This window comes from Carlito syrichta, unplaced genomic scaffold (assembly GCF_000164805.1).
Source record: "Carlito syrichta isolate Samal-C Ts95f unplaced genomic scaffold, Tarsius_syrichta-2.0.1 Scaffold124506, whole genome shotgun sequence".
NCBI classification, from domain to species: domain Eukaryota; kingdom Metazoa; phylum Chordata; class Mammalia; order Primates; family Tarsiidae; genus Carlito; species Carlito syrichta.
This window is the reverse complement of record NW_007068602.1, coordinates 174,596-201,017: the sequence shown is the minus strand read 5'-3', so window position 1 is coordinate 201,017 and position 26,422 is coordinate 174,596. Positions and strand designations below refer to the sequence as shown.

General features: G+C 37.7%; 1 protein-coding gene across 1 annotated transcript in view; it reads right to left on the bottom strand.

The window, feature by feature from the left end:
• Positions 1 to 26,422, bottom strand: part of DEUP1 (deuterosome assembly protein 1) — a 139,400-nt gene that overhangs the window by 112,644 nt on the left and 334 nt on the right. The window contains exon 2 of the mRNA XM_008048544.1: positions 24,838 to 24,910. Within this exon, the coding sequence (XP_008046735.1) occupies positions 24,838 to 24,866 (29 nt within the window). The 5' untranslated portion in view covers positions 24,867 to 24,910. The remainder of the gene's footprint in view (positions 1 to 24,837; positions 24,911 to 26,422) is intronic.

Here is a 26,422-nt window from a genome sequence, read left to right as displayed (position 1 = left end):
CTTGCATAATGAACATTTGTATACCTAACCCTGAATTATACCCCACATCTTTAAAATAAAAAATAAAGAAGGAAAAAAAAAAAAAAGAAAACCCAATAGAATCTGTCAAAAATCTTCTTGCACTGATAAAGGACTGGGAATAAAAGTCTCAGGGTATAAAATAAATGTGCAAAAGACAGTCGCATTTCTATACACCAACAATAAACAGAAACCCAAATAAAAACACAATCCCATTCACAACAGCCACAAAAAAATGAAATACCATGACATCTTCCTAACCAGAGATGTGAAAGACCTTTACAATGAAAACTATAAAACGCTTCTCAAAGAAATCCATGAAGACACAAACAAATGGAAAAATATTCCATGCTCATGGATCGAAAGAATTAACATTGTTAGGATGTCTATCCTACCAAACACAATCTGCAGATTTAATGCAATACCCATTAAATTACCAACATCATTCTTCTCAGACCTAGAAATGACAATACAGAAATTCATATGGAAATATAAACGACCACGAATAGCCAAAACAATCCTTATCAAAAGAAACAAAGCTGGAAATATCACACTTCCAGACGTCAAACTCTACTATAAAGCTGCAATAATCAAAACAGCCTGGTATTGGTACAAGAACATGCATATAGACCAATGGAATATGATAGAGATTCTGGAAGCAAAACCTCAATTTCTCAACCAACTCATCTTCAACAAAGCCTCCACCAACAACCAATGGGGAAAGGAGAACCTTTTCAGTAAATGATACTGGGAAAACTGGCTGACCACAAGCAGAAGAATGAAATGGGACCCCTACCTATCACCATACACAAAAATCAGTTCTAAATGGATCAAAGACCTAAACGTAAAATCTCAAACTATAGGAATCCTGGAAGAAAATATAGGAAACACCCTTACGGAAATTGGAATAGGCAAGCAATTCTTGATCAACTCTCCAAAAGTGAATGTCATAAAAGACAAGATAGACAATTGGGACCTCATCAAACTGAAAAACTTCTGGAAAGCAAAAGAAACTATCAAGAGAGTGGGGAGACTGCCCACAGAATGGGAAAAAATATTTGCCAACTGTAAATCTGACAAAGGCCTAACATCCAGGGTCTATAAGGAACTTAAATGTGCTGAAAAGAAAAAAATGAACAGTCCCATACACAGTGGGCAAAAGATATGAATAGACGCTTCTCAAAAGAAGACGTATGAGCAGCAACAGACACATGAAAAAATGCTCAGCCTCACTAATCATCAAAGAAATGCAAATTAAAACCACACTGAGATACTACTTAACCCCAGACAGGATGGCCATCATCAATAACTCAAAAAAACAACAGATGCTAGAGAGGATGTGGGGAAAAGGGAATACTTCTACACTGTTGGTGGGAATGTAAACTAGTACAATCTCTGTGGAAAACAGTGTAGATCTATGAATCAACCTTTCACACGACCCAGCAATCGCCTTTCTGGGAATATACCTGCAGGAACTCAAATCACTCTATGAAAAAGATACCTGCACATGCATGTTTATTGCACCATTATTCACAATAGCGAAAACAAGGAACCAACTGTGCTGCCCATTGAAAGTGGGCTGGATAAAGAAAATGTGGTACATTTACACAATGGGATATTATGCAGCCATAAAGAAAAACAAAATTATGAACTTTGCAGTAACTTGGATGGAATTAGAGTCTATAATACTCAGCGAGTTATCATAGAAACAAAAATCTCAGTACTACATGTTCTCATTCATAAGTGGGCCCTGAACATTATTATAATACTTTAAGAAAGGGATTGGCAGTAGTGGGACACTGCCAGGGGAGGGGGGATACTTAACACTAATAAGGATACCCACACTTTACCTGTACAATGACCACTTCTGTATCTAATCCTGAATTATACCCCACATCTTTAAAAAATAAAAAAAGATAAATATGGAAGTCATCGTGGAGAAAATGAAGGGAGAAGGCAGGGAGAGAAGCGCCTAAAAAAGGCGGGGAGATGACTTCATGAGACATGGAATAGCTTAAAAAAATGAGTGTCCAGGAGGCTGAGAGCAATCAAATCCAGTCTTAACTTTTTCAAAATCTTTACAAAACTCATTAAAAAATGTATTACATACTTATTTGCGTCAATTAATAGGCTATACTAAATGTAATTTAGCTTTTCCGTGGTGGCTCACAGACCCCATTCTGCACATAAGATTTTTTATCACACCAGACATAAACAAGATCAAACGGGACAGCCCCTAGAACGCCTGGAGCCCCCTTCGCAGGCACATCTGTTACATCAACCTGCTCAATAGTAGACTGTCTCTTCTCAAACACTAAAGTGAAAGATTTATTACTTTACGGCTTTTAGGTCATAGATTCATGGAAACTCGTGTTCAAAATGAATCAGATAAAAATAGCTTTTCCTCAAGCACTTTTCTTGTCATCCAAAAATTGTTATTTACTGACATCATTAGTGTTTATTGACTTAACAGCATTAAAATGCCTATTTTTATTGTACAACTGAGATGGTGGCTCATATTCAGTCCATTCTTTTCTCTCATTGCAATAAGCTTAATGCTGGAATGTGTATGAGGTGTAAACCTTACTATTCCAAAAAAGGGTGCTTAAATGTGTGTAAAAAGGCCTTGTTCTAAAGACCTCATCACAATCATAAAAGGAAGACATTTATAGAAATGAAACGCAATGCCCTAGCCTCCAAGTCCCTATCAATGTTTTATCAGAATTCTAGGCATATACAAATTTTAAACCACATTTTTTTCTTATGTTCTCAGAAGATCTGTTAAAAAATATCTCCATTACAGATAAACTTTTCTTGTCATAACTTTTTTTTTTTTTTCTGAGTTGGAGTCTCACTCTGTCGCACAGACGAGTGCAGTGGCTGCTTCCGGCCACCGCAGCCTTGCCTGCTGGGCTCCTGCTATCCTTCCACCTCAGCCTTCCGAGTAGCCGGAATTACAGGCATGTGCTACCACGCCCGGCTGATTTTTTGATTTATTGTAGAGATGAGGTCTCGCTGCCCAGGCGGGTCCCGAACCCGCGGGCTCGGGCAATCCACTCACCTCAGCCTCCCAAAGGCGCGGGATTACAGGCTGAGCCACTGAGCCCGGCTGTCATAACTTTTCACATTCTGAATAACCTCTTGGTCCACAGGTTGAAGGAGGCAGTGATGGTGAAATATTAACAGGCATTTATCTCTTTCTTCAGAGTAATATTTACAATTATCTAGAAATACAAACAACTTCACTCGCCTCATAAACTTGTATATTTGAATTTTTATTGAATTTTAATACATAGAAACATATACTGCAACTAATAATAAACACATGTTTATCTACACATGCATTACTTGTGTTCTGAAAGAGTCTGTAGGTCAGTTAAAATTCCCTCTGGCCATGTCTATTTAATGAGAGACCACAGTGTTAGTACATGTGAAGATAGTCATTTTACCCTTTTTCTATTTAAACCTGGAGTTGGATGTTTCACTGGCTCAGAAGAATTAGACACTCACTGATAAAAATCTGTTTTTCTAATACTAGACAACGTTTTAAGAAATATTCTGCTTCCTGAATGCCAGAAATTTCTAAAGAACCTTCTCAAGCTAGCTTGTTCTGGTAACTTTTAAATTTGTATCTGCAGCCTATGCTTCTGAGTTCCAGATTTCTATGTCTGGCCACCATTCAACACTCAACACTGACATGTCCATAGGGTGGTTAAAGGCATCTCAAACTTCAAAACAGTCATGCTCAAAACAGAACACCTGACTCCCTGTACCACAAGCCTTATTCCTGTCCCAGCCCAATCCATTTCTTTAATTGACACCACTGGTACCAATTGTTTGAGATAAATACCCTTCATGGTCCTAGATTTGTGTTTCCCTCAAACCCCACAACCGTAAGTCCTACTGGCTCTGCTTCCAATGTATATCCTAAATTCTGACCACTCTTCACTATATCCAGTGATAAAACCCTGGTCTGAAAGAGTCTCTAGTCTGAGTCATCTTTCTCACTTGTTTGCTAGTTGCCCACCCAACATCCATCCTTCCTTTCTTCCATACTAACAGAACTCTGATGCTATTCATAGTGGAAATGTGTCCTGCTATAGAAAAACTACACTTCCCAGTCTTCCTTGCTGCTGGGCATGGACACAACAAAATCTGTCCAGTGAAATGGAAGTGGAAGATGTCTATAATGCTATGAAAACAAGGACTGTGGCAGAACTGTTGGTATCATACACATTCCTGATGCTAACCACTTCAAGGCACATGCTTGATCTCCTGTGGCCAGAACCTGCATTTGTCTGCCTGAGTGCCTTCCCTTGTTTCTAGAGACCTTGTTGCTACCTGTGTGACAGGTCAGAAGTGATAGGGCACTGAAGACCTCCCTGGAGCAACTTCAACCAATGACTGTCAGTTATTGGTGTATAATTACATTTTCCTTGGTTGGGAGAATTTGGAGGGGTGTGGTTTATATTGGGCTCCAGGGCTACCCCATCAGGATTTAGCTCCAGTCACCCACAGTGGTAACATATTTGATTATCCATCCTTCCTTGTTCCACTTCCCCATTCCCATATGTGGTAGGCTGAAAAATGGCCCCAAAGATAATAAAGCCTCAATCCTGTAACCTGTAAATGCCACTTAATTTGGAAATAAGGCCTTTACATACATTAAATAAGGCCTTTGCATACATCTTGAGATGGGGAGATTATCCTAGAATATCTAGGTAGGCTTTAAGAGAGAGGCAGAGGTAGATGTGACACAAAGGAGAATGGGATGTGAAGATGTAGCAGAGAGATATTTGGAGATGCTGGCCTTGAAGATTAGAGACCACAAGCCAAAGAGTGCAGGCAGTCACCAGAAGCTGTAAGAGGCAAGGAAGAGATTCTCCCCAGAGACTCTGCAGGGAGTGCAGCCCTGCCGGCACCTTAATTTTGGCCTGGTGATACTGATTTTGGGCTTCAGGCCTCCTGGACTGTGAATGAATAAATGTGGTGGCTTCTTATGGTAGCCATAGAAAACTAATTCACCATAATAATCTTTGTATCTCCGATATACTACTTGTATTGAAGAGCTGGCTTCTGTAGGAACCCACAACAAAAATGCCACATACACTCTTGTTTTTACCCATTGCCCTTCCTTTGCTCCTTTCCCAGAAGGCAGATGTGGTGCTGGAAATGATTCACCCATCTTGAAACCACAAGGTTATCACAAACAATAAAGCCACACACTGATGATGATGAAGCAGACTTGCATTCACAGATAATTATCAGACATCTTCACTTGGACATATAACAGGCATCTCAAACACAGCTTGCATTTTCTCCAGCATTCCTTATTTTAATAAATAACAATTCTATCCTTCCAGGTGGTAGGCCTGAGTGCCTTCCCTTGCTTTGGACCACCTTTTGCTCGTCATCTTCTTACACACCCCACACCCAGTCCATAATCTATAAAATTATCAGCTCTTTAGTCAAAACAGATTCATGTGTCATCATGTCTGCTTCTACCAACATGATCTAAACTACTGGATTCCATCATCTCCCACAGCTTAGTGTGTCTGTCTCCTTGTCTTCCCATGATCTATTCTTCCCATAGCAACTACAGCGAGTCTTTTAAAACATCAAGTCAGAAAAATGTCACTCCTGTGCTCAAAGTCCTCCAGTAAATTCCCATTGCACAGAGTAAAATCTAAAAATCTTGACCAAGATCTACAAGGCCACAGAGGATTGAACCCTATCTGCCTCTGCAAGGTCAGCTCCTCCCACTTTCCCCTTGATTCCTCCTCTCTAATCACACTGGCCTCTTTTCTATTCCTTGAAAACACCAAGTAAGTTCCTGCCTCAGAAGCTTTGTTTCTGTGATTCCTCTGCCTGGAATACCATTCCCCACAATATCCATATGTCTAGATCTCTCTGTTTCTTTAGGTCTTTCTTCAAATGTTACTTAATCAGATTTACTCTGTAATTCTGTATTCTCATAATATGCTTATTTGTTTTTCACAGCAGTTATTACCACCACTCTCTGACATAATATGTATTTACTTATCTGCCATAACCTGTCTCCCCACTAGATCATAAGCTGCAATGAGGGCCCTGATACCATTGCAGAACCACAGAATCAGCCCTAATCTGCCTACTTCCAGAAAAAGAAAAACCCTACCTCATTTGGGTATTATGAGACTCTGGGTTTTATTTACATTTTGTGCTTTAGCAGACCTCTTCTGACAATGCCCCTACAGGTGAACAGTGTCGCCTTATTACTGCCAGAGTGTGAAAGTTCAGGCTCTTGACTCAGCCTGTTTCCACTTGGAGGGGGAGGCTCATTACTGGATGGGGTATAAGTTCAGGCCCCAACAGTCCTTTGCTGATACTACCCTGGCTTGGTGGGGCAGGGCTGCTTCATTGCTCCTTCCCACATGGCCTCCGCTGACACCCGTGAGGTAGGTGCCCTCATTACCATTGCTACTCAAAGTATTTTTCTTGATTTTGCTATGGTAAGAATTTGGGGTTGTCAGTGATTTCAGGCAGGATTTGGGTATTCCTGGGTCCCTAGGTCATTGCACCAACGATGACTCATATATGCCCTCAGTTTCTAATATAAATGGATACAGATTCTATGGGTAATCTGACCAGCTGTCCCTCATCAGCCAGCTGTCCCTCATCAGTCAGCTGTCTTGTTGATTGATCTATTTAAAACTATTTGTGAACAATTTTAAGTAGTACATAACTTGCAAATTATAATACTAGTATAAAGTATTTGCATTTTCCCCTTTCTCTTTTTTAGAGAGAATTGAGAAGTCATTTCATGACGTGGATTCTATAGAGCACCCAGCTCTGTGATGCCCATCTCGTACATGCTGGCATTGCACAGATTGCGTTTACAGTTACTCCACTGCACTGTGGCTTGGTCAGTGGATTTCCCCATAAACAGCTATGCCATATATGTTTGTGCTTTAGCATGGTAATATGTAAAATGTATTTCCCTCATTCTTTAACACTTTTTACTACAAGAACCAGCAACTTAATAATTACTTTTACAGGAAAGAGGAAATAATAGCCAAATGAACCTTCTGATTTCAAGACACAACCAAATTTAAATAATTTAAAATGTGAAAAAAGTGCGTCTTAGTGTGTTACCCTCAGATTCCATGAAAGCAGACTCTGGTTTGCCTTGTTCTGGCCCCAAAGCCATTCCTACATAACCATGCCTCATTCATTCCCCAATTAAAAAGGCAAGCTCTTGATAACCCAAATGTATCTACGAAAATGATCCTGGATTAATTCATTTTTTTCACTTCCTGCTTTCATACAAGTTCACTTCTACCTGATTCTTGACTCCACTCTTCTCTAGTCCTTTGAAATTGGTATTTATATTTGATCTCCCTGTTGTTTGACACTCTATTCCTTTTTATAGACTGCCATTCTTTCAGTTCACTCTTTCATTCAAAGAATGTTATGTGCATACCTACCCTATACCAGGCACTGTGCTAGTTCCTGGGGTGCGATGGAGAGAAGACAACTATTGCTGAGCAGTGCTGGCCTATGATGTTACAGGATTAACTTCTTATTATTCCTATCAACATTGATACTTGTACCACTACTTTTCTTGCCTGCTTTTCTATTTTTGTCTCTATTTCTACTTTCCTTTCTGCTTCTTGAATTTAGTTCAAGGAGGCTATAGCTCTTACACTAACTGCTGTCCAGTGAGATTGTTTTTTTCTTCTGGGGAGAGAGCCAATGGACTCACCACATGTCTGCAATATTTATGCTTTTAGCACTTACTTGTTTCACCAATGCCCTAATTAGAGCACAGATGTGCCAGGTGGTTCCCAGGTGCCAGATGACTAAGCACCACAGAACACTGGGTCAGGGTAGGTGGACCTGGCACTTGATGTGGAACTCGACGTCCATGTCTCAGTTCACACCTACCAGACTTTTTTTAAAATGTAATTTGTCACTAACCTTTTATAAACTGTCCTATAAAATGTGAATGTAAATTTATCTTATAAAGTGATACTTTTTAATCTTTCCCTAAACTTAGTAGCAGATTAGTCTCTCAAATAAATCTTTCTTTAATTCTTTTATTTCTGTTCTCCCTCTCTTTCTCCTTCCTAATATCTTTTCTTCCTTTCAAAGTCACCAGTAAATTCCTATTATCACTTAGCACTGCCAACATTTCAGAATCTACCTTTTAAGTCTAACATACCAGGTTTTTACCCCAGGTCTATTTCACTTTGTTTTTTCTTCAGAGGAACAAGACACTAGAAGAAGTTATCCAATTTGACTACTCTGGAGAAGAGTGTGTGTGTATGTGGGGGGAGGGGGAGGTAATGTATGATGGGGCGGGGGCGGGGGAGAACAAGGGGATTTAGTTTGGGCTATCCAGAAGGTAAGAGAATTAATCAAATTAAAAAGGATTTTCAATGTGCAAAAAGAATACATTGGTACAACTTATTAAAGTACTAACACATTGACCTATATCAGAACATTAGAATTTTTTAAAAACTGCAATTAGAACTGTATTTAATTCCTCAAGAAGCTAGTAAGTAAAGTTGTGATTCTGAATTAATGTATCTCAGAGGGAAAGGATACTTCAAAGGTTATGAAAGATGCACACAAGGAATACAATTTTAAAAACTTTTCTGCATGTTAGGCATTATGCTTTAACAGTTATCTGCCTTGGTTCTTTGAAAAAATGACTTTCATGGCAGATAAGAATTGGTAAATCACATAGCCTAGATTTTTAGGAAGCATTCCTAAATGAATTCTATGAATTAGATCAATGGCTAAGGTGTAAGTCACACAATAACAGGTACAGTAAAAAGTTCATTAGAGAGATATGAAACTTTTGATTGAAGATAGAAAAACACACACATTTTGTTTCTTTCTCAAATCCTACTAATAGAAAGCAAAGGGATATTTTTAACCTAGAAGGTTAAACTTACAAGAACAAAAGTAAAGGGAGAAGGCAGTGGAGAAATCAACCCAATTGGATAATCTGGAAGTAAAGGGTAGAGGCACATTCTCTGGAGGAAATAAAATGGAGAGGCTCTGGACTGAAAACATCAGGTGTAGCAGAGGATAGGACCACCGTGGGGGTTATGTTAAGGTCAACAATGCAAATCTAAGTCCACAACTCCCTCCTCCTTCTCAGCTTCCGGAATGCGATACCCAATTTATACCCTCCAGGCAGGAAATTAAAAGGAAACTGGACAAGCCTGGATTCTGACAAACCTTAGGCAAGAGACTGAAAGAGTGATAAAGGGTCTTGCAGGGAAACTGCCTAGCCTGATAACCATACAGTGAAGACCACTGTCAATAAACCCTGCCCATGCGTACATGAGCTTCCGACCAGTTTTCTATGCCACCAATCTTTTTTTTTTTTTGAGTTGGAGTCTCACTCTGTCGCCCAGACTGGAGTGCAGTGGCCGCTCCCGGCCACCGCAGCCTCGACCTGCTGGGCTCCGGTGATCCTTCCACCTCAGCCTTCCAAGTAGCCGGAATTACAGGCATGCGCTACCACGCCCAGCTGATTTTTTGATTTATTGTAGAGATGAGGTCTTGCTGCCCAGGCGGGTCTCGAACCCGCGGGCTCAGGCAATTCACTCACCTCAGCCTCCCAAAGGCGTGGGATTACAGGCTGAGCCAATGAGCCCGGCTCTATGCCATCAATCTTAAATAGGAGCAAGCAGTCAGGGATCCCAGACATTTGAGAAAAGCAGCCCACATGACAGAGAAGGTGGGTCAAATACAAACAGAAAGACATTTTTGAAGAAAATTGTACAGAAAGAAGAAGGCTTTTTATAATTAAGATTTCAGAGTTATTAACTCCAGGAGAAATAAAGTGTTGACCCAGGAAGGAAAATGAATCACAGTATGCCATATGGCTCAGAGGTCAGTGGTGCTTATAAAGGCTTTTAAAACTTTTGATCCAACCAAAACTACAGTGTATTGGAAGGATAGAGGAGTGGGAAGTGTGACTGTGTGTTTTTGTGTATGGTGGAAAGTGTGAAAATACCCATTTGTGGAAGTCAATAGATACAGCTAAACTGAAAAATCAAGACGTAGCAACAGAAGCATGTTATTTTGGAATATAGAGGTAAATATTTAAAAAATCAGCTAAAAAAAACCCCCTGGAAAGTGGTTGCTTCTGGGAATAGCAAACCATGGAGGGAACAGGAAGTTGCTGCTTCTTGGTAGCAGTCATGAAGAAGCAAATGACTTTTTAAACTACATTCATGTGTAACTAAGAAAGACCTGTATAAATGTTTTTTTCAGTTAGAAAGGATAGTTGAAAGAAGTAATCCATCACATGTGCATTCAATTATGCAAGAAAAATGGCATTTTAAAAAACGGCATTCCAGGATTCACACATTTTGAGACCGTGTTGCATTGACTTTAGCATTGCTTAATGCACTCATGAAACTCCTATTTAGAAATAACCATCAGAGATAAGTTTATAAAACATAAGCTTTAATAATTTTAAATATATTAGACTGCATAACACATTGGCTGGTGGACATGCTTATCCCTTAGGGAGTTAAAGCTGCATCACAATTGGTGGGCAGATTTCTCTGAAACGCTGATTTGATTTCACTATTTGAGTAGTAGTGGCTAGGAGAAAGGCAGAACTAGGGAGCAGTTGCCAGGGTTTGAGGGGAGGCACAGACTGAAGGATGTGAAGAATTACACAGAACCCCACCCACAGAATGACTGACTAGAGCTGACATAAGAGGCAAGTTGGAGCTGATAACTGAAAGGAGTTGATTGATATAAGAAGCAAAAATAACTCCAAATATTTCTAATTCATATTTTAGTAAGTGATAGGTATATTGTACTGATAAAACAGAAGTGATTTACTATATAAAAGGGACAATGAAAAAATATACAAAAAAGAAGTTACTGGAAATAAAACATGGTTGCCAAACCAAGAGGCAGTAAACAACAATAATCACTGCTCAACTAAAAATGAGAAAACTCAAAAAATTCTTCCAGTATATAAAGCAAAAAAAAGATGATGGACACTATCAGAGAAAAGAAAAAGGTAAATTCTAGGAGATGAGAATGAAACAAGATGGTGGAGAATTATTAATCAAAGAAATAGAAAATTTCATGGCTTTGAATCTTTAACATAAAAGGTTCACCAAAGTCTGTACAGAATTCTTGAAAAAGGATCAATACCTAGAAAGTTATCCTAGTAAATTTATAAATTACGAGAATAAAGAGAAAATCCTATAAGCCTTCACATCTTTTTTTTTTTTTTAAAGGGAAGCTGAAAAAGCGAGAAAATGAGATTAGCAGTGGTCTTTCCATCTGCAACACTCAATGCTTCAATATAACAGGAGTGATGTTACTGAATTCCTCTATAAGAGTAAAAAGAAGCCACTTTGGACATGGAAGAAATTAAGAAATATACCACTCATGTTTATTTTTATGAAAAGATTAAGAAAGTACTTCAATCAAATTTAAAACGAATCCAATTAAAAAAAAAATCAAGAACAGGAAATACTAGACTGGTAGACTTTCTTTTATTTACTTTATTTTCTTTTATTTAGATAGGATAGATCAATCTATTTTATTTTTATTTCAAAATCAGAGTGTACACATGCAGGTTTGTTACATGGGTATATTGCATAATGGTGAGATTTGGGCTTCTACTGAACCCATCACCCAAACAATGAACATATTACCCAACAGGTAGTTTTTTTCAACCTTTATTGCCCTTCTACTCTCCTCTCTTTAGGGTCTGCAGCATTTATTATTCGTATCTTTATGACCATGTGTACCCAGTGTTTAGCTCCCACTTATTAGTGAGACCATGTGGTATTTGGTTTTCTGGTTCTGTATTAATTCAATTAGGATAATGGCCTCCAGTTGCATCCATGTTGCTGCAAAAGACATGATTTCGTTCTTTGTTTATGACTGTGCAGTATTCCATGGTGTATATGTACCACAATTTATTTATCAAATCCACTGTTGATGGGCACCTATGTTGATTCCATGTCTTTGCTATTGTGAACAGTGCTGTGATAAACATACAAGAGCAGATGTCTTTTTGGTAGAACAATTTCTTTTCCTTTGGGTAAATACCCAGTAACAGTCAAATGGTAGTTCTGGGTTTTTTTATTTTTATTTTTTTATTTTAAAGATGTGGAGTACAATTCAGGGTTAGGTATACAAATGTTCATTATGCAGGTACCCTTGTTGATGAAGTGCGTCCCCTCCCTCCCTGGCAGACTCCCACTACTGCCAATCCTTTTCTTATAATATTATGATAATTATTCAAGGTCCACTTATGAGTGAGAACATGTGATACTCAGTTCTTTGTTTCTGTGATATGTTACTCAGTATTATAGACTTTAACTCCATCCAGGTTGCTGTGAAGTTCATGATTTTGTCCTTCTTTATGGCCACGTAATATTCCATCATGTTTATGTACCACATTTTAAAAATCCAGTCCTCTTTTGATGGGAAGCATGGTTGGTTCCATGTTCTTGCTATTGTGAACAATGCTGGGATAAACATAGAGTGCAGGTATCTTTTTCATAGAGTGATTTGGGTTTCTCTGGGTATATTCCCAGTAGGGGGATTGTGAGGTCGTATGGAAGGTAAATTTTAAGATCTTTTAGGAATCGCCACACTGTTTTCCACAGAGGCTGTACAAGTTTACCCTCCCACCAGCAGTGCAGAAGTATCCCCTTTTTGCCACATCCTCTCCAGCATCTGTTGTTTTTTGAGTTACTGGTGGTGGCCATCCTTACTGGAGTTAGGTGGTATGGTGGTGTAGTTTTAATTTGCATTTCTTTGATGAATAGTGAGGCTGAGTATTTTTTCATGTATCTGTTGGCTGTTCTTTTTTTTTTTTTTTTTTTTTTTGAGTTGGAGTCTCACTCTGTCACCCAGACTGGAGTGCAGTGGCTGCGCCCGGCCACCGCAGCCTCGACCTGCTGGGCTCTGGCGATCCTTCCGCCTCAGCCTTCCAAGTAGCCGGAATTATAGGCATGCGCCACCATGCCAGGCTGATTTTTTGATTTATTGTAGAGATGAGGTCTCGCTGCCCAGGCGGGTCTCGAACCCGTGGGCTCAGGCAATCCACTCACCTCAGCCTCCCAAAGGCGCGGGATTACAGGCTGAGCCACCGAGCCCGGCTTTGTCCACTTTTTAAATAGCTTTTTATTGTCAATTTGTTTAAGTTTCTTATAGATTCTTTGTTGGATACATAGTTTGCAAATATTTTCTCCCATTCTGTAAGTGGTATGTTTACTCTGTTGATAGTTTCTTTTGCTACACAGAAGTTCTTTAGTTTAATTAGGTCCCAATTGTCAATTTTTGTTTTTGTTCAGTTTGCTTATGAGGATTTAGACATACATTCTTTTCCTAGACCAATGACTAGAACAGTGTTTCCTAGGTTTTCTTCTAGTATTTTTATAGTCTGAGATATTACATTTAAGTGTTTAATCCATCTAGAGTTAATTTTTTTATACACATGGTAAAAGTCCAGTTTTATTCTTTTGCATATAGTTAGCCAGTTTTCCAAGCACCATTAATTGAACTAGGCGTCCTATATCTACTGTTTATTTTTGTCAACTTTGTCAAAGATCAGTTGGTTGTGGTGTGTGGTTTTATTTCTGGGTTCTCTATTCTGTTCCATTGGTCTATATGCTTTTTAAAATTTTTTATTTTTGAGTTGGAGTCTTACTCTGTTGCCCAGGCATGGCCACCACAGCCTTGACCGGTTGGGCTCAGGTGTTCCTTCTGCCTCAGCCTTCCAAGTTGCTGGAACTACAGGTATGCACCATCATGCCCAACTAATTTTTTGTTTTATTGTAGAGATGAGGTCTCACCAAGTTGCTCAGGCTGGTCTCAAACCCATGGGCTCAGGCAATATTCTTAGCTCGGCCTCCCAAAGTGCTGGGATTATAGGTGTGAGGCACTGCACCCGGCCTTATGTGCTTATTTTTATACCAGTACCATGGTGTTTTGGTTATTGTAGCCTTGTAGTAAAGTTGAAGCTGGGTAAGAAAACAGGGAAGATTTTTGTACACCAATAACAGTAATAAGCCAAATAATCACACTTAGTTGTCAAAAACAGAATTATTAAAATAAAAGAGGAATAAAATAAAATAAATAGCAAACAGGAATTAGAAATCAAGATTATCTCAATAGAAATTTGGAGGTGGGATGGAACCAACCATCTTGCCCATCAACACTGGACTGGATTAAAAAATGTGGTACATATACATGATGGAATATACACAGCTATAAAGAAGGACAAACATATGGACTATAAACTTTGCAGCAACTTGGAAGGATTCAGAGTCTATAATATTGAGTGATCTATCACAGAAACAAAGAATTGAGTATCACATGTTCTCACTCATAAATGGACCCTGAACATTTAATTTACCATAATACTATAAGAAAGGAATTGGCAGTAGCTGAACACTGCCAAGGGAAGGAGATGGGGTACATAACATAAATAAGTGACCTGATCTCAAACCAGATGAAGTGGGGACCAAAAGGAGACTCACACTCTACTATGATGACCACTTGTATACCTAATCCTGAATTATACCCCATATCTTAAAAAAAAAAAAGAAGTTTGGAGGTGGGATAAGTAAATGGGGAAGCAAAGGTGTTGCTGATTTCAAGTCTTATTAGAGTTAAGAGTTGTCAAAGTTAGTCAAAATTCTGGTTGCTGAAAGAGAAATTCAAATTTAAAATGTCTGTAAAAAATATAAATCAACAATTTATAAAATTGGATGTAGAACCTATAAGAGAAGGGATTAAAAAGAGGTCCACCTACTGAACAATCAGAAAGCAAAAAGGGTCAATTCAGGATGTATCAATTACCATAAAATTCTCTTTTTAATGGTAAAGATTCTCAATTCGAGGTATATATTTATTAATCTAACCGTATGCTATTTGTGAGAGATACACAACATAATATGAAAAAAGTTGAAAACAAGGGGATAAGCAAAGATATTACTGACTACAGCAAATTAAAAAGAAAACAGGGATGGTAATATTAATATCAGGCAAAGTAGAATTCAAATAGAAAACATTAGCTTATACTTGTGCTATATTTTATAATGTTAATTACATAATATACTAAGACGATTTGATACCCATAAATCTTGACACACAGAGCAACAGAACACTGAAATATATAGGGGAAAAAACTGTTAGAAATATAAGAAAGATTGGACAAATTACAATTATGATGAAGATTTGTATTAGAATCTGACAGATAAAATAAAAAAGGAACAGTGTGTTTGAAAAACATAATTTAAACATAATAAGAATTAAAATGTTTGCTTACATATGTATAATGTATTTTCACTTTTTTTACTCAACCAAAAGAGAATATACATTTGTTTTCAAATACCCAAATGACTTTTTTTATTTAAATAGCTTTGGGGGATATAAATAATTTTCACTCTGGACTTTAAGAGTACCAGTCACCCCAACCTGTGCACATTGTATCCAATAGGTGAGGTTTTTGTCCCTCCATGCCTTCTCCCAAACCCCTTCTGAGTCTCTTGTGTCCATTATACCATTCTCTATGTCTTTGCATATCCTTAGTTTAGCTCCCACTTATAAGTGAAAACAAGAGATGTTTGGTTTTCTGTTTCCTGAGTTAGTTCACTTAGGATGATGTTCTCCAATTCTATCCAAGTTGCTGCAAAAACATTTCATTCTTTTTGATAGCTGATATTTCATAGTGTATATATACCACATTTTCATTATCCATGATCAGTTGATGAGCATTTAGGCTGATTCTACATCTTTGTAATTGTGACTTGTGCTACAATGAACATGCAGATGCAGGTGTCTTTTTAATATATTGCCCTCAGTTCCTTAGGGTTGGGATTGCTGGATTAAATGGTAGAGCTACTTTTAGTTGTCTGAAAAATCTCCATACCGATTTCCATAGATGTTGTACTAATTTACACTCCCACCAACAGTATATAAGTGTTCCCTTTCTCCACATCTGAGCCAGCATCCATTGTTTTTTGATTTTTTAATAGTGGCCATTCTGACTTGTGTAAGGTGGTATCTCACTGTGGTTTTAACTTGTATTGCCCTGATGATGAGTGATATTGAGCATTTTTCATATATTTGTTGACCAATTGAATATCTTCTTTTGAGAAATGTTGTTCATGTCCTTTCCCCACTTTTTAATGAGGCTATTTGCTTTTTTCTTGCTGATCTGCTTGAGTTCTTTGTAGATTCTGAATATTTGTCTTTTGTCAGATGTATAGTTTGTGAATATCTTCTCCCATTCTGTAGGTTCTGTTGATTATTTCTTTTGCTGTACATAAGCTTTTAGCTTAAGTCCCACTAGTTTATTTTTGTTTTTGTTGCATTTGCTTTTGGGGTTTTAGCCATAAATTATTTGCCTAGTCCAAGTCCAGAAGAGTTTTTCCTAGGTTTCTTCTAGGATTTTTATAGTTTCAGGTCTAACATGTAAGTCCTTAATCCATCTTGAGTCAATTGTTGTATATGGAGAGAAACAGGGATCAAGTTTCATTTTTCTGTGTGTAGCTATCCAATTTTCCCAGCACCATTTGTTGAACAGGGTGTCCTTTCCCCAGTGTATGTTTTTGTTTGCTTTGTCAAAGATCAGTTGGTTGTAGGTATTTGGATTTATTTCTGGATTCTCTACTCTGTTCCATTGTGTCTGCTTTGGTACCAATACCATTGTTTTGGTTACTATAGCCTTGTAGTATAATTTGAAGTCAGGTAATGTGATGCCTCCAGCTTTGTTCTTTTTGCTTAGGATTGTTTTGGCTATCCTAAAAAAAAATTTAGGATTTTTTTTTTAATTATGTGAAAAATGATGTTGGTAGTTTGATAGGGATTGCACTGACTCTGTAGATTACTTTGTGTAAAATGGTCATTTTAATAATGTTGATTCTTCCTATCCATGAGCATGAGTGTTTCTCCATTTGTTTGTGTCCTCTACAATTTCTTTCATCAGAGTTTCATAGTTCTCCTTGTAGAGATCTTTCACTTCCTTGGTTAAATATATTCCTGGATATTTTAAGCTTTTTGGCTGTGGTTGTAAATGGACTCAAGTTCTTGATTTGATTCTCAGCTTGGTCATCATTGATGTATAGCAGTGCCACTGATTTGTGTGTGTTGATTTTGTATTCCGAAACCTTACCAAATTCATTTATCAAGTCCAGGAATCTTTTGGAGGCATCTTTAGGATACTCTAGGAATAAGATCATATTGTTGGCATACAGAGATAGTTTGATATCTTCTTTTCCAATTGGGATACTCTTTATTTCTTTCTCTTACCTGATTGCTCTGGCTAGGACTTCCAGAACTATGTTGAATAGTAGTGGTGAAAGTGGGCAGCCTTGCCTTGTCCCAGTTCTGAAGGGGAATGTGTTAAACTTTTTTCCATTCAGGATGACATTGGCTGTGGGTTTGTCATATATGGCTTTCATTATTTTGTCGAATGTTTCCTCTCTACCTTTCCTGAGAGATTTATCATGAGGGGATGCTAGATTTTATCAAATGCTTTTTCTGTGTCTATTGAATGATATAATTTTGTTTTTAATTATGTTTATGAAGTGGATCATGTTTATTGACTTGTATATGTTGAACTACCCTTGCATCTCTGGGATAAAACCCATTTGGTTGTGGTGCATTTCTTTTTTTATGTGCTGTTGAATTTGGTTTGATAATTTTTTGGGAAGATTTTTTGCATCTATGTCACAAAGGATATTGGTCTGTAGTTTTCTTTTTTTCTTGTGTCTTTTCCTGGCTTTGGTATCAGAGTGATACTGGCTTTGTAAAATGAGTTAGGGAGGATTCCCTCCCCTTCAATCTTATGGAATAGCTTCAGTAAAATTGGTACCATTTCTTCTTTAGTTTAGTAGAATTTAGCTGTGAGTCTATCAGGTCCTGGAGTTTTTTTGTTGGGAGACTTCTAATGACTGCTTCAATCTCACTACTCATTAATGATCTGTTCATAGTTTCTATTTCTTCTTGATTCAAGGTAGGGGGCTGTATGTTTCCAAGAATTTATCCATATCCTCTGGATTGTCTTATTTGTCTGCATGTAGGCATTCATAATAGTCTCAGGTGATCTTTTAAATTTACATTATATATAGTGTAATGTCTCTATTTTTATTTATGATTGAGCTAATTTGAGTCTTCTTTCATTTCTTAATTAATTTAGGCAGCTGTCTATCGATTTCATTTATCTTTTCAAATAACTGACTTGTATTATTGATCCTTTATATTCTTTTTAAATTTCAATTTCACTTAGTTCTGTTCTGATCTTTGCTATTTCTTTTCTTCTGCTAGCTTTGGATTTGGTTTGTTCATGTTTTTCTAGTTCCTTAAGTTATGATGTTAGGTTTTCCATGTGTGATTTTTTCGGGCTTAATGTAAGCCTTAAGCACTATAAATTTTCCTCTGCACACAGCTTTGGCTGTGACCCAGAGATTTTAATAACTTGTTTCATTGTTCTCATTCATTTCAAGGAATTCTTAAAATTTCCATTTTGATTTAATTGTTAACCAAGGATCATTCAGAAGCAAATTGTTTAAATTCTATGTTTTCAGGGTACCTGGTCCTAAAGTAGGGGAAGTGAGGACCAGTTGGAGGCCCAAATTTCACCTGCATGTACACTACTTATATACTTAATCCTGACCTGTGCTGCACACCACTATAATAAAATAAAGTTATAAAAAAATTAATTCCATGTTTTTGTTTGGCTTCCCAAGTTCTTCTTGTAGTTAATTTCTAGTTTTTTTCCACTGTGGTCTAAGAAAGGGCTTGATATGATTTTTATATTTTTGAATGTATTGTGACTTTATTTTGTGGCCTATCATATAGTCTATCTTGGAGAATGTTCCATGTGCTGATGAGAAAAATACATATTCTGTAGTTTTGGGATAGAATGTTCTGAAGTAGTCTATTAGTTCCATTTGTTCTAGAATTCAGTTTAACTCCAACGTTTCTTTGTTGACTTTCTGCCTTGATGATCTATTACTGTCAGTGAAGTGTTGAAGTCTCCGACTATTATTGAATCGCTATCTCTTTTTTTAGGTCTAGTAGAATCTGTTTAATAAAGCTGGGGACCCTAGTGTTAGGTGCATATTTATATATATATTTAAAATTATTACTCCTTCTCTTGGATTGATCCCTTTATCATTATATAATAGCCATCTTTGTCTTTGCTTACTGTTGTTAACTTAAAGTCTGTTTTATCTGATATGAGAATGGCTACTCCTGCTCGTTTTTTGTTTCCATTTGCATGGAATATTTTTTCCCATTCCTTTACCTTGAGTCTACAGGAATCTTTGTGAGTTAAGTGGGTCTCTTAAAGGCAGTAGATATATTTTTGTTTGTTTGTTTTTATCCATTCTGCTAGTCTAAATATTTTTTAGTGGGGCATTCAGAGTTAACAATTAGAGGTAAGGTACTATTCATCATACTGGTTGCTATCTGGCCTCTTTATTTATTTTCTCTGTTGTGTTGGTGTTACACAAGGCCTGTGAGCTTTATGATTTCCAGGGCTTCTGTACTGGTGTATTTTGACGTTTTTTTCTTTAGTATTTAGAATTCCTTTGCGTATTTCTTGTCTTTGAATATTTCAGTCTAGTATTAACAGATTTCCTTAATGTTTGCTTATTTACAAAGGACTTCACTTCTCCTTCATTTCTCCTTAATTTATCTATCTTAGTTTTGTGGGATACAAAAATCCTTGGCTCACTGTTATTCTATGTGAGTAGATTGAAGATGGGGCCCTCAATATCTTCTGGTTTATAGAGTTTCTTCTGAGAAGTCTGCTGTTAGTCTCACAGGTTTACTTTTGTAAGTTATTTGATGCTTTTGTCTCCCTGCTCTTAAAATTATTTCTATAATATTAACTTTGCATAACTAGATGATTATATGCCTTGAGGATTAACTTTTTGCAATGAATCTTCTAGGAGTTCTTTGGGCTTCTTATATCTGGATGTTTAGATCTCTGGCAAAGGCAGGGAAGTTTTCCTCCATTATTCCCTCAAATAGGTTTTCCTCAGGAACAGCTATGATTCTTAGGTTTGAAGATTTTACATAATCCCACATTTCTTGAAGACTTTGTTCCATTCTTTTCTTTTTTTTAATTGTTGTCTGATTGGCTTAATTCAAAAGCCTTGTCTTCCAGTTCTGAGAACAGTTTCTTCTGCTTGTTCTAGTACTGTTAAAACTTTCCAGTGCATTTTGTACTTCCCTAAATGACACTTTCATTTCCAGAATTTCAGCTGGTTTTTGACCTGTGTATTTGTTTTAAGGTGTCTGTCTCTTTGGAGAATTTTTCATTCATATCCTGAATGGGTATTTTTTTTTTTTTAACTTCTTTATGTTGGTGTTTAATTTTCTCCTGGAGTTCATTGATCAATTTTATAACCAATCTTTTGAATTCTACATCTAGAATTACACAAATTTTATTTTAGTTAGGGTTTGTTGTTGAAAAGTTTGCATGGTTTTTTTGGGGGTGTTGGAGAACTCTGTTTTTTTCACATTGTCAGAATCATTTTTTCTGGTTCCTTCTCCTTTGGGTAGACTATTTCTTCTTATCTGAGGTTGGCAGCGGTTGACGTAGGTACTACAGGGTTCCCTAGGTTATATATAGTCTTGGTGTGGTGAATCTCTCAATTGTTAGCTGTAGCAGTCCTGTGCTGGGTACCTGCACTGGCTCACATATCCTGAGTGGCCAGAGTGGCTTGGAAAGTGGTGTTAGCTGGGGTTTAGGATTAGGTCTTCCCCAAAGCTGAGGTATTATATCCAACGTGGTGGGCCAGGAGTTGGCACTATGGGAGAAAGTCAGCTGAGATGGTGACTGTAGGTTTCTCCTTGGTGAGAGTTGCTCCAAGGAAACGCCCAGCTAGCCTAGGCTGAGGGTGGAGCTCTAGAGATTTTCAAATTCTCTCTCTGTTTTGAGCCTTTGGGGGGAGTGCAGGAGAAAGGAGCTGAAGCACTCCACAAGTGTGCACTCTTGGCTGCCCCAGTGGGGATTAGGAGGGAGTTCAGACCACTGGAGTACTACTGTTGTGCACAGCAGGCACAGAAGAGTCTACATGAGGAATGAGAGGTTTCTGTGGCAGCTCATCCCACCTGGCTCCCACCTTGGCCTCAGGCAATCTGCAATCTGAAAGTCAAGGTGCAGTCAGCCTGAGGGCTTCAGGTATTCTCAGGCAACTGCCCAGCCAAAAACTGTCTGCAGATGTGGAGTTTGCCCTTGGGGACCATTGCCTCCCAGGCTGACTGGAAAGTAGCCACTTGCAAGGACTGAGTTTCTGGGAAATTGCAGCTGGCGCTACTCAAGGCTTTCTTTTTTCCTGGGCCACTCCACGTCAGAGTGTGGTGATGGGAAAGGTGGTTTCATGTGAAGGACTGGAGTCCTGCAAGGCTCAAGGGGCTCTCCAGGTCTGTGGCAGGAGCACAGAATTCCCGAATTCCCCTCACTTATCTTCCCCACTGTGTCTGGAGGCTGTAATGGACCATGGTGGTGCAGGCAAGAATACAGGTCGCTGGGTTATTTTTTCTTCTTCTTTGCACTACGTGGCTATTATCACTCTTCTGTGTGGGGCATGCTGTTGGGGGCATGTGTGGGGCATACTGTTGGATGTGTGGGGCGTGCTGTTGGATCTGTTCCTCTTTGAGTGCGGAGGAAACTCTAGCTTGGTTTACTCTGTAGGAGACACTCACTCTAGCTGTCTCATGTTGGCCATCTTCCCAAAGGACTTTTATAAAAGTTGATAATGCAATAGAACACAAGAATGATCTTAAGGAAATTGACACAGTTAACATCATTTTGGCAATGTACCATGACCATGGTAGTAGAAGGATCAGAATGCAATAAATTAAATTAATAAAAATATAATTTAATGATCCTCAAAATTACATTTCCTAAATATCTTGAGTCAAAGAGGATATCAAATTTGAAATAAACATACTAGAAAATGACAGTGGGAACACTAACCCTATGGCAAGCAGCATAACTGTGCTTAGGAAGAACTTTAGGCTTAAATGCTTTTATTATTTAAAAAAGTCATGAAATCCAGAAATTATGAAAATAACTGAAGTAAATTTTTCCACTCAGCAATCAGAACTAGATAAAGAAAGTTAACCACATAAAGGAAAATTAGTAAGTGTAGAAATTCATGAATATGAAAAAAAAAACAAAGCAAAATATAGAGATAGTTGTTTTAAAGGCCAATAAAAATAGATCATTTATTCATTCTATAATTATTTTCTGGAAATACACTCTAAAAACAAAAGGGGCAAACATATAAATATGATTTTCAATTATAAGAAATTTAATGAATCATTATGGCACAAATACAAACACCTGTAATTGGAAGAAACCATGAATAAATTAAAATCAAGTCTTGTTATAGCCAGGATGTCAAAGAATACTGATTCACCACACTACAAACGTTCTGTGTAAAAACTCCCACCTTAGGCCTTGGTACTTTCTTTTCCTGCTCTTTGTACTCTCTCTAACAATACATAATCTCTGCTTACATGCTGCCTTACAGAGCATTTTTAACTATCCCACTCACACTCTATTTCTCTCATCCTTAGCCTGCTTTGTTTTTTTTCATATTGCCATATGATACACATTTATATGTTTAAGATCTGTCTCTTCCAGTAAGGTATAAGCCCCTTGAGAGACAGTTGTCAATTTTGTTCACTTGTATCTCCCTGGTATCTAGATCAATGAGTGGCTCATAGTAGACTACAAATAAGTATTCATTAAATGAAGGCTGTGCCACAAAACATGATTCTTTTTATAAGTGACATGGTTTGATAGCTACATAACAAGTCCCTGATAATGAGGTTTCATTGTGTCCATAATCTAGATTTTTACATATTTCCCAATAGCATGTGGGATAGAAACAAAACTAGCCTGGGCTCTCCATGCTCTGGAGACCATAGTAGACAATGTCTGGTCCTACACCTGCTGTGATGAGTGGAGAAATTTCTTAGGGACATCCCTACTAATTCTCATTAACTTCTGGTTTGGAATTAAATTGTAACAACAAGCTCTACAGTTCCTTATTAAATTCTAAAATCTTTAAGGACAAGGTTAGTTTCTTAGTTATCTTTGTATGAGCCATAGGACTTAGTACTGTCTCTGGCATACAGTCATCACTCAATACTTTTTTCAAAAGAGTGAATAAAGAGAAATAGCAGTCTCCATGGCCTAGGATTTGCAAGATGAAGTGATATCTGGTACCCAACCTTAGGTTCAAGTCCTTAGATCCAAATCAGAACCATCATCACACCAGGGACCCAACACATACTCAATTCAGAATCCTAACCTGGCTTATCCTCTGGATACCAGTCAGGCTGCTTCCTGCATGTCATTACCATCCATTTCCAATGTAGGAAGAATATAGGGATTTGAGTCAGACATACCTGAATTTAAATCCTATCTCTTCCATAAACCTGGTGCATATTCTGGGGTGATTTCCTGATTTGTCTCTTTCCATCTCTCTGAGCCTCAATGTGGTATATGCTACAAGTTTTCCACCAACATCTACTCTTCTTTCTTTATTATTGAACTTCTGTGTGTTAGGTGGCCATATGGCTGTCCAGTTAGAGACAACATTTCCCAGCTTTCCTGATTCTACCTGTAGCTCTGGGACTAAGTCCTGGTCAATGGAAAGTGAACGTAAGTGAGACTTGCCATTTCCATGTTACACTCCTAAAAAGGAAAGATCTTTACTTTCTCCTCTTGCCTCTCCTTTTTCCTCTAGCAGAAGTACCATCATGATTGTGGGAGCTGAAATAATCACTTTAGGCCCAGAGATGGAAATCATTTAGTGAGCATGGCAGAGCTGCCATACCAATCCAGGTCTGCTTATCTCTGAACTAGTATATGAAATAGAAATAAACTCCCCTCCAATCTTATTTAAGCCCTTGTATTTTAGATTATACTCTAATATACACAGTTTTCTTAGTTATAAAATGAGAATAATACCTAGCAGGGCTGTTGTAAGGAGGAGTATGCAGCAGGATATTAAAAAATGTTAGTTATTATGATTATCCGTATTTGTGCAGCTTTCCTTTAGTCTGATTTCAAAGTCATGGTCTGAGCAGAATCACTGAAAGTGAGACACTTAGAGTGGTGTTACTAGTGCCAAAGTCAGTCCGAATCAAGATTAGGCAATATACGACCACCTCTTGACCCCTACCCTCCAAGCTCTGGGGTCAACCAGTGGTCAGTTGGCTAGTGAAATAATAGGAGATAAACCATTGCAGAACTGGTGGCAGGGAAGAAGTGAAGATAGACATTTGTAAAAGGAATTTGATGTCCTACCAGGACAAATGCTATACAAATTCTATTCCTTATCTCTTTGTGAAACTTCTGGTAAAATATTCCATTCATATTGCCATATTGTATTTTGAGGCTATGTTTAAGTGTTGAGTCCAGTCTTAAGGGGCAAGAGTGAATGAAAACTTGAGAAACTTGATGCACACAAAAGAAGCAAGCTGGTCAAGAGTTGCTGCACTGTGGTAACAGAAGAGTACATGAGGTGCCCATCAGCCTAAGACACTGGACAAAGTCACTACAAGTTGGGAAATAGTAAATTTTTTTTAGAGCAGATCCATAGAGTCAAAATTGAAAAGGCATATACAATAGATTCTTAATTATAGTTACTTGAAATTTCTCCCCACCCTCCTCACCAAAAAATAATTGGCATATCCTTCCATTAATAGTAAATTTCAAAATTCATGTTTCCTCAGGGAGTTTTTGGTATAGTTAAGTATCCACTTATTAGACAGAGATTTCTCAGGACTTACCCCATTGTGTTATGGGCTTGGTTCTCCATGTCAAGAAACTGCTACATCTGGTTTATATTTCTTGATTTTTAATCTGTTAGGGGGAAAATGATCCAGATTCCTAAAATGGTTACATTTATTAACTTATAAAACATGAAAAATTTGTTATGGACAAAACTATTTAGTACAAGTTTTTCTGAGTGTAGTAGTTCTTGGTTTTACAAAATGTAGAAACTTGGACTGTTTTTTTTTTTTTGAGAGCCCCTATACACTTATGATATTGGCTTAGTGATGAGTTGAAATGTGTACTGACTGAAATGAGTATCCATTTACTACTGACCAAACAATAGCTTAGGACTAGGTATTTTGCAAAGTACTTAGTATAGGAGGATGAGTAAAATGCAATTCCTAGTAAAGAGGAGCTCTAGCTAGATATTCTCAAACTTTCCATTCTGGCAAAGCTCCTAATAGTTTGCTTTTATTTGCATACATTTTTCTTTGGTCCTTTCTGGGTTTTGTCAGGATGAATGTAAATATGAGATTTAAGACAAAAAGACTAAGAATTGCCTTAAAATAGAACTCTTAAAATTATTCAATAGCTCTGTGTGCACTGGCTCACCTCTTGACAAAATAAGGATGAAATACTCAGTGATCTATACAGAAATAAAGAACTGAGTACCACATGTTCTCACTCATAAGTGGACTCTGAACAATTATCATAATACTATAAGAAAAGGATTGGCAGTAGTGGGAAACTGCCAGGGGAGGGAACGGGGACACTTCATCAACAAGGGTACCTGATCTCAAACCAGGTGACGTGGGGACCAAAGTGAGGCCCAAACTTTACCTGTACAATGATCATTTGTATACCCAACCCTGAATTGTACCCCACATCTTTAAAATAAAAAATAAATAAAATTAATTCTAAAAATATAAAAAGTAATTTTAGACTTTAAACAAGTTGCAAAAATAGTAAAAAGAACCTTTAACCCCAAATTTCCTAAATGTTAACATTTTACCACACTTTATTAATTCTATTTTTTTCTGAAACATTTGAGAGTCAGTTGCAGATGTGATACCTTTTACCTTTAAATACTTCTGTGTATTTCCAAAAACAAAGAAAACAAAATAAAAATAAAAAAATAAGAATGTAAGTACTTGCTCAAGGTTAAAAAAACAACCGTTTTTCACAGTAACAATATTTGAGTTAAAAATAACAAAATCTATGAGTATTGAAAAGGTTTTCAGCTCCTCCGAATTACTGAATAAAAGTCAGCTAAAGAGCATTCAAGATGATAGAAGGTGGGGGAAGGATTCAAGCTCAAGTCACTTACAAATCAAATGAATTTATGAGAAACCCTGGAATTGTGTACAGAACAGAGGGAGGAGAGCAGGGAGCGTTACCGAAAGAGACCAGAACCAACAGATGAACACAGGCGTCTACAGGATCTCAAATCCCTCACGCAAACGTCAGAGAAACAGCTAAATGACTCGCCCAAAGCCACACCCCTAGAACCTAGCCCCTCTAACGTTAGCAGCAACACTGCTCAGGATTCTGCAGCGACGCCCAGGCATCCCGGGCTGCATCCCTCGCCGCGCGCCCCCG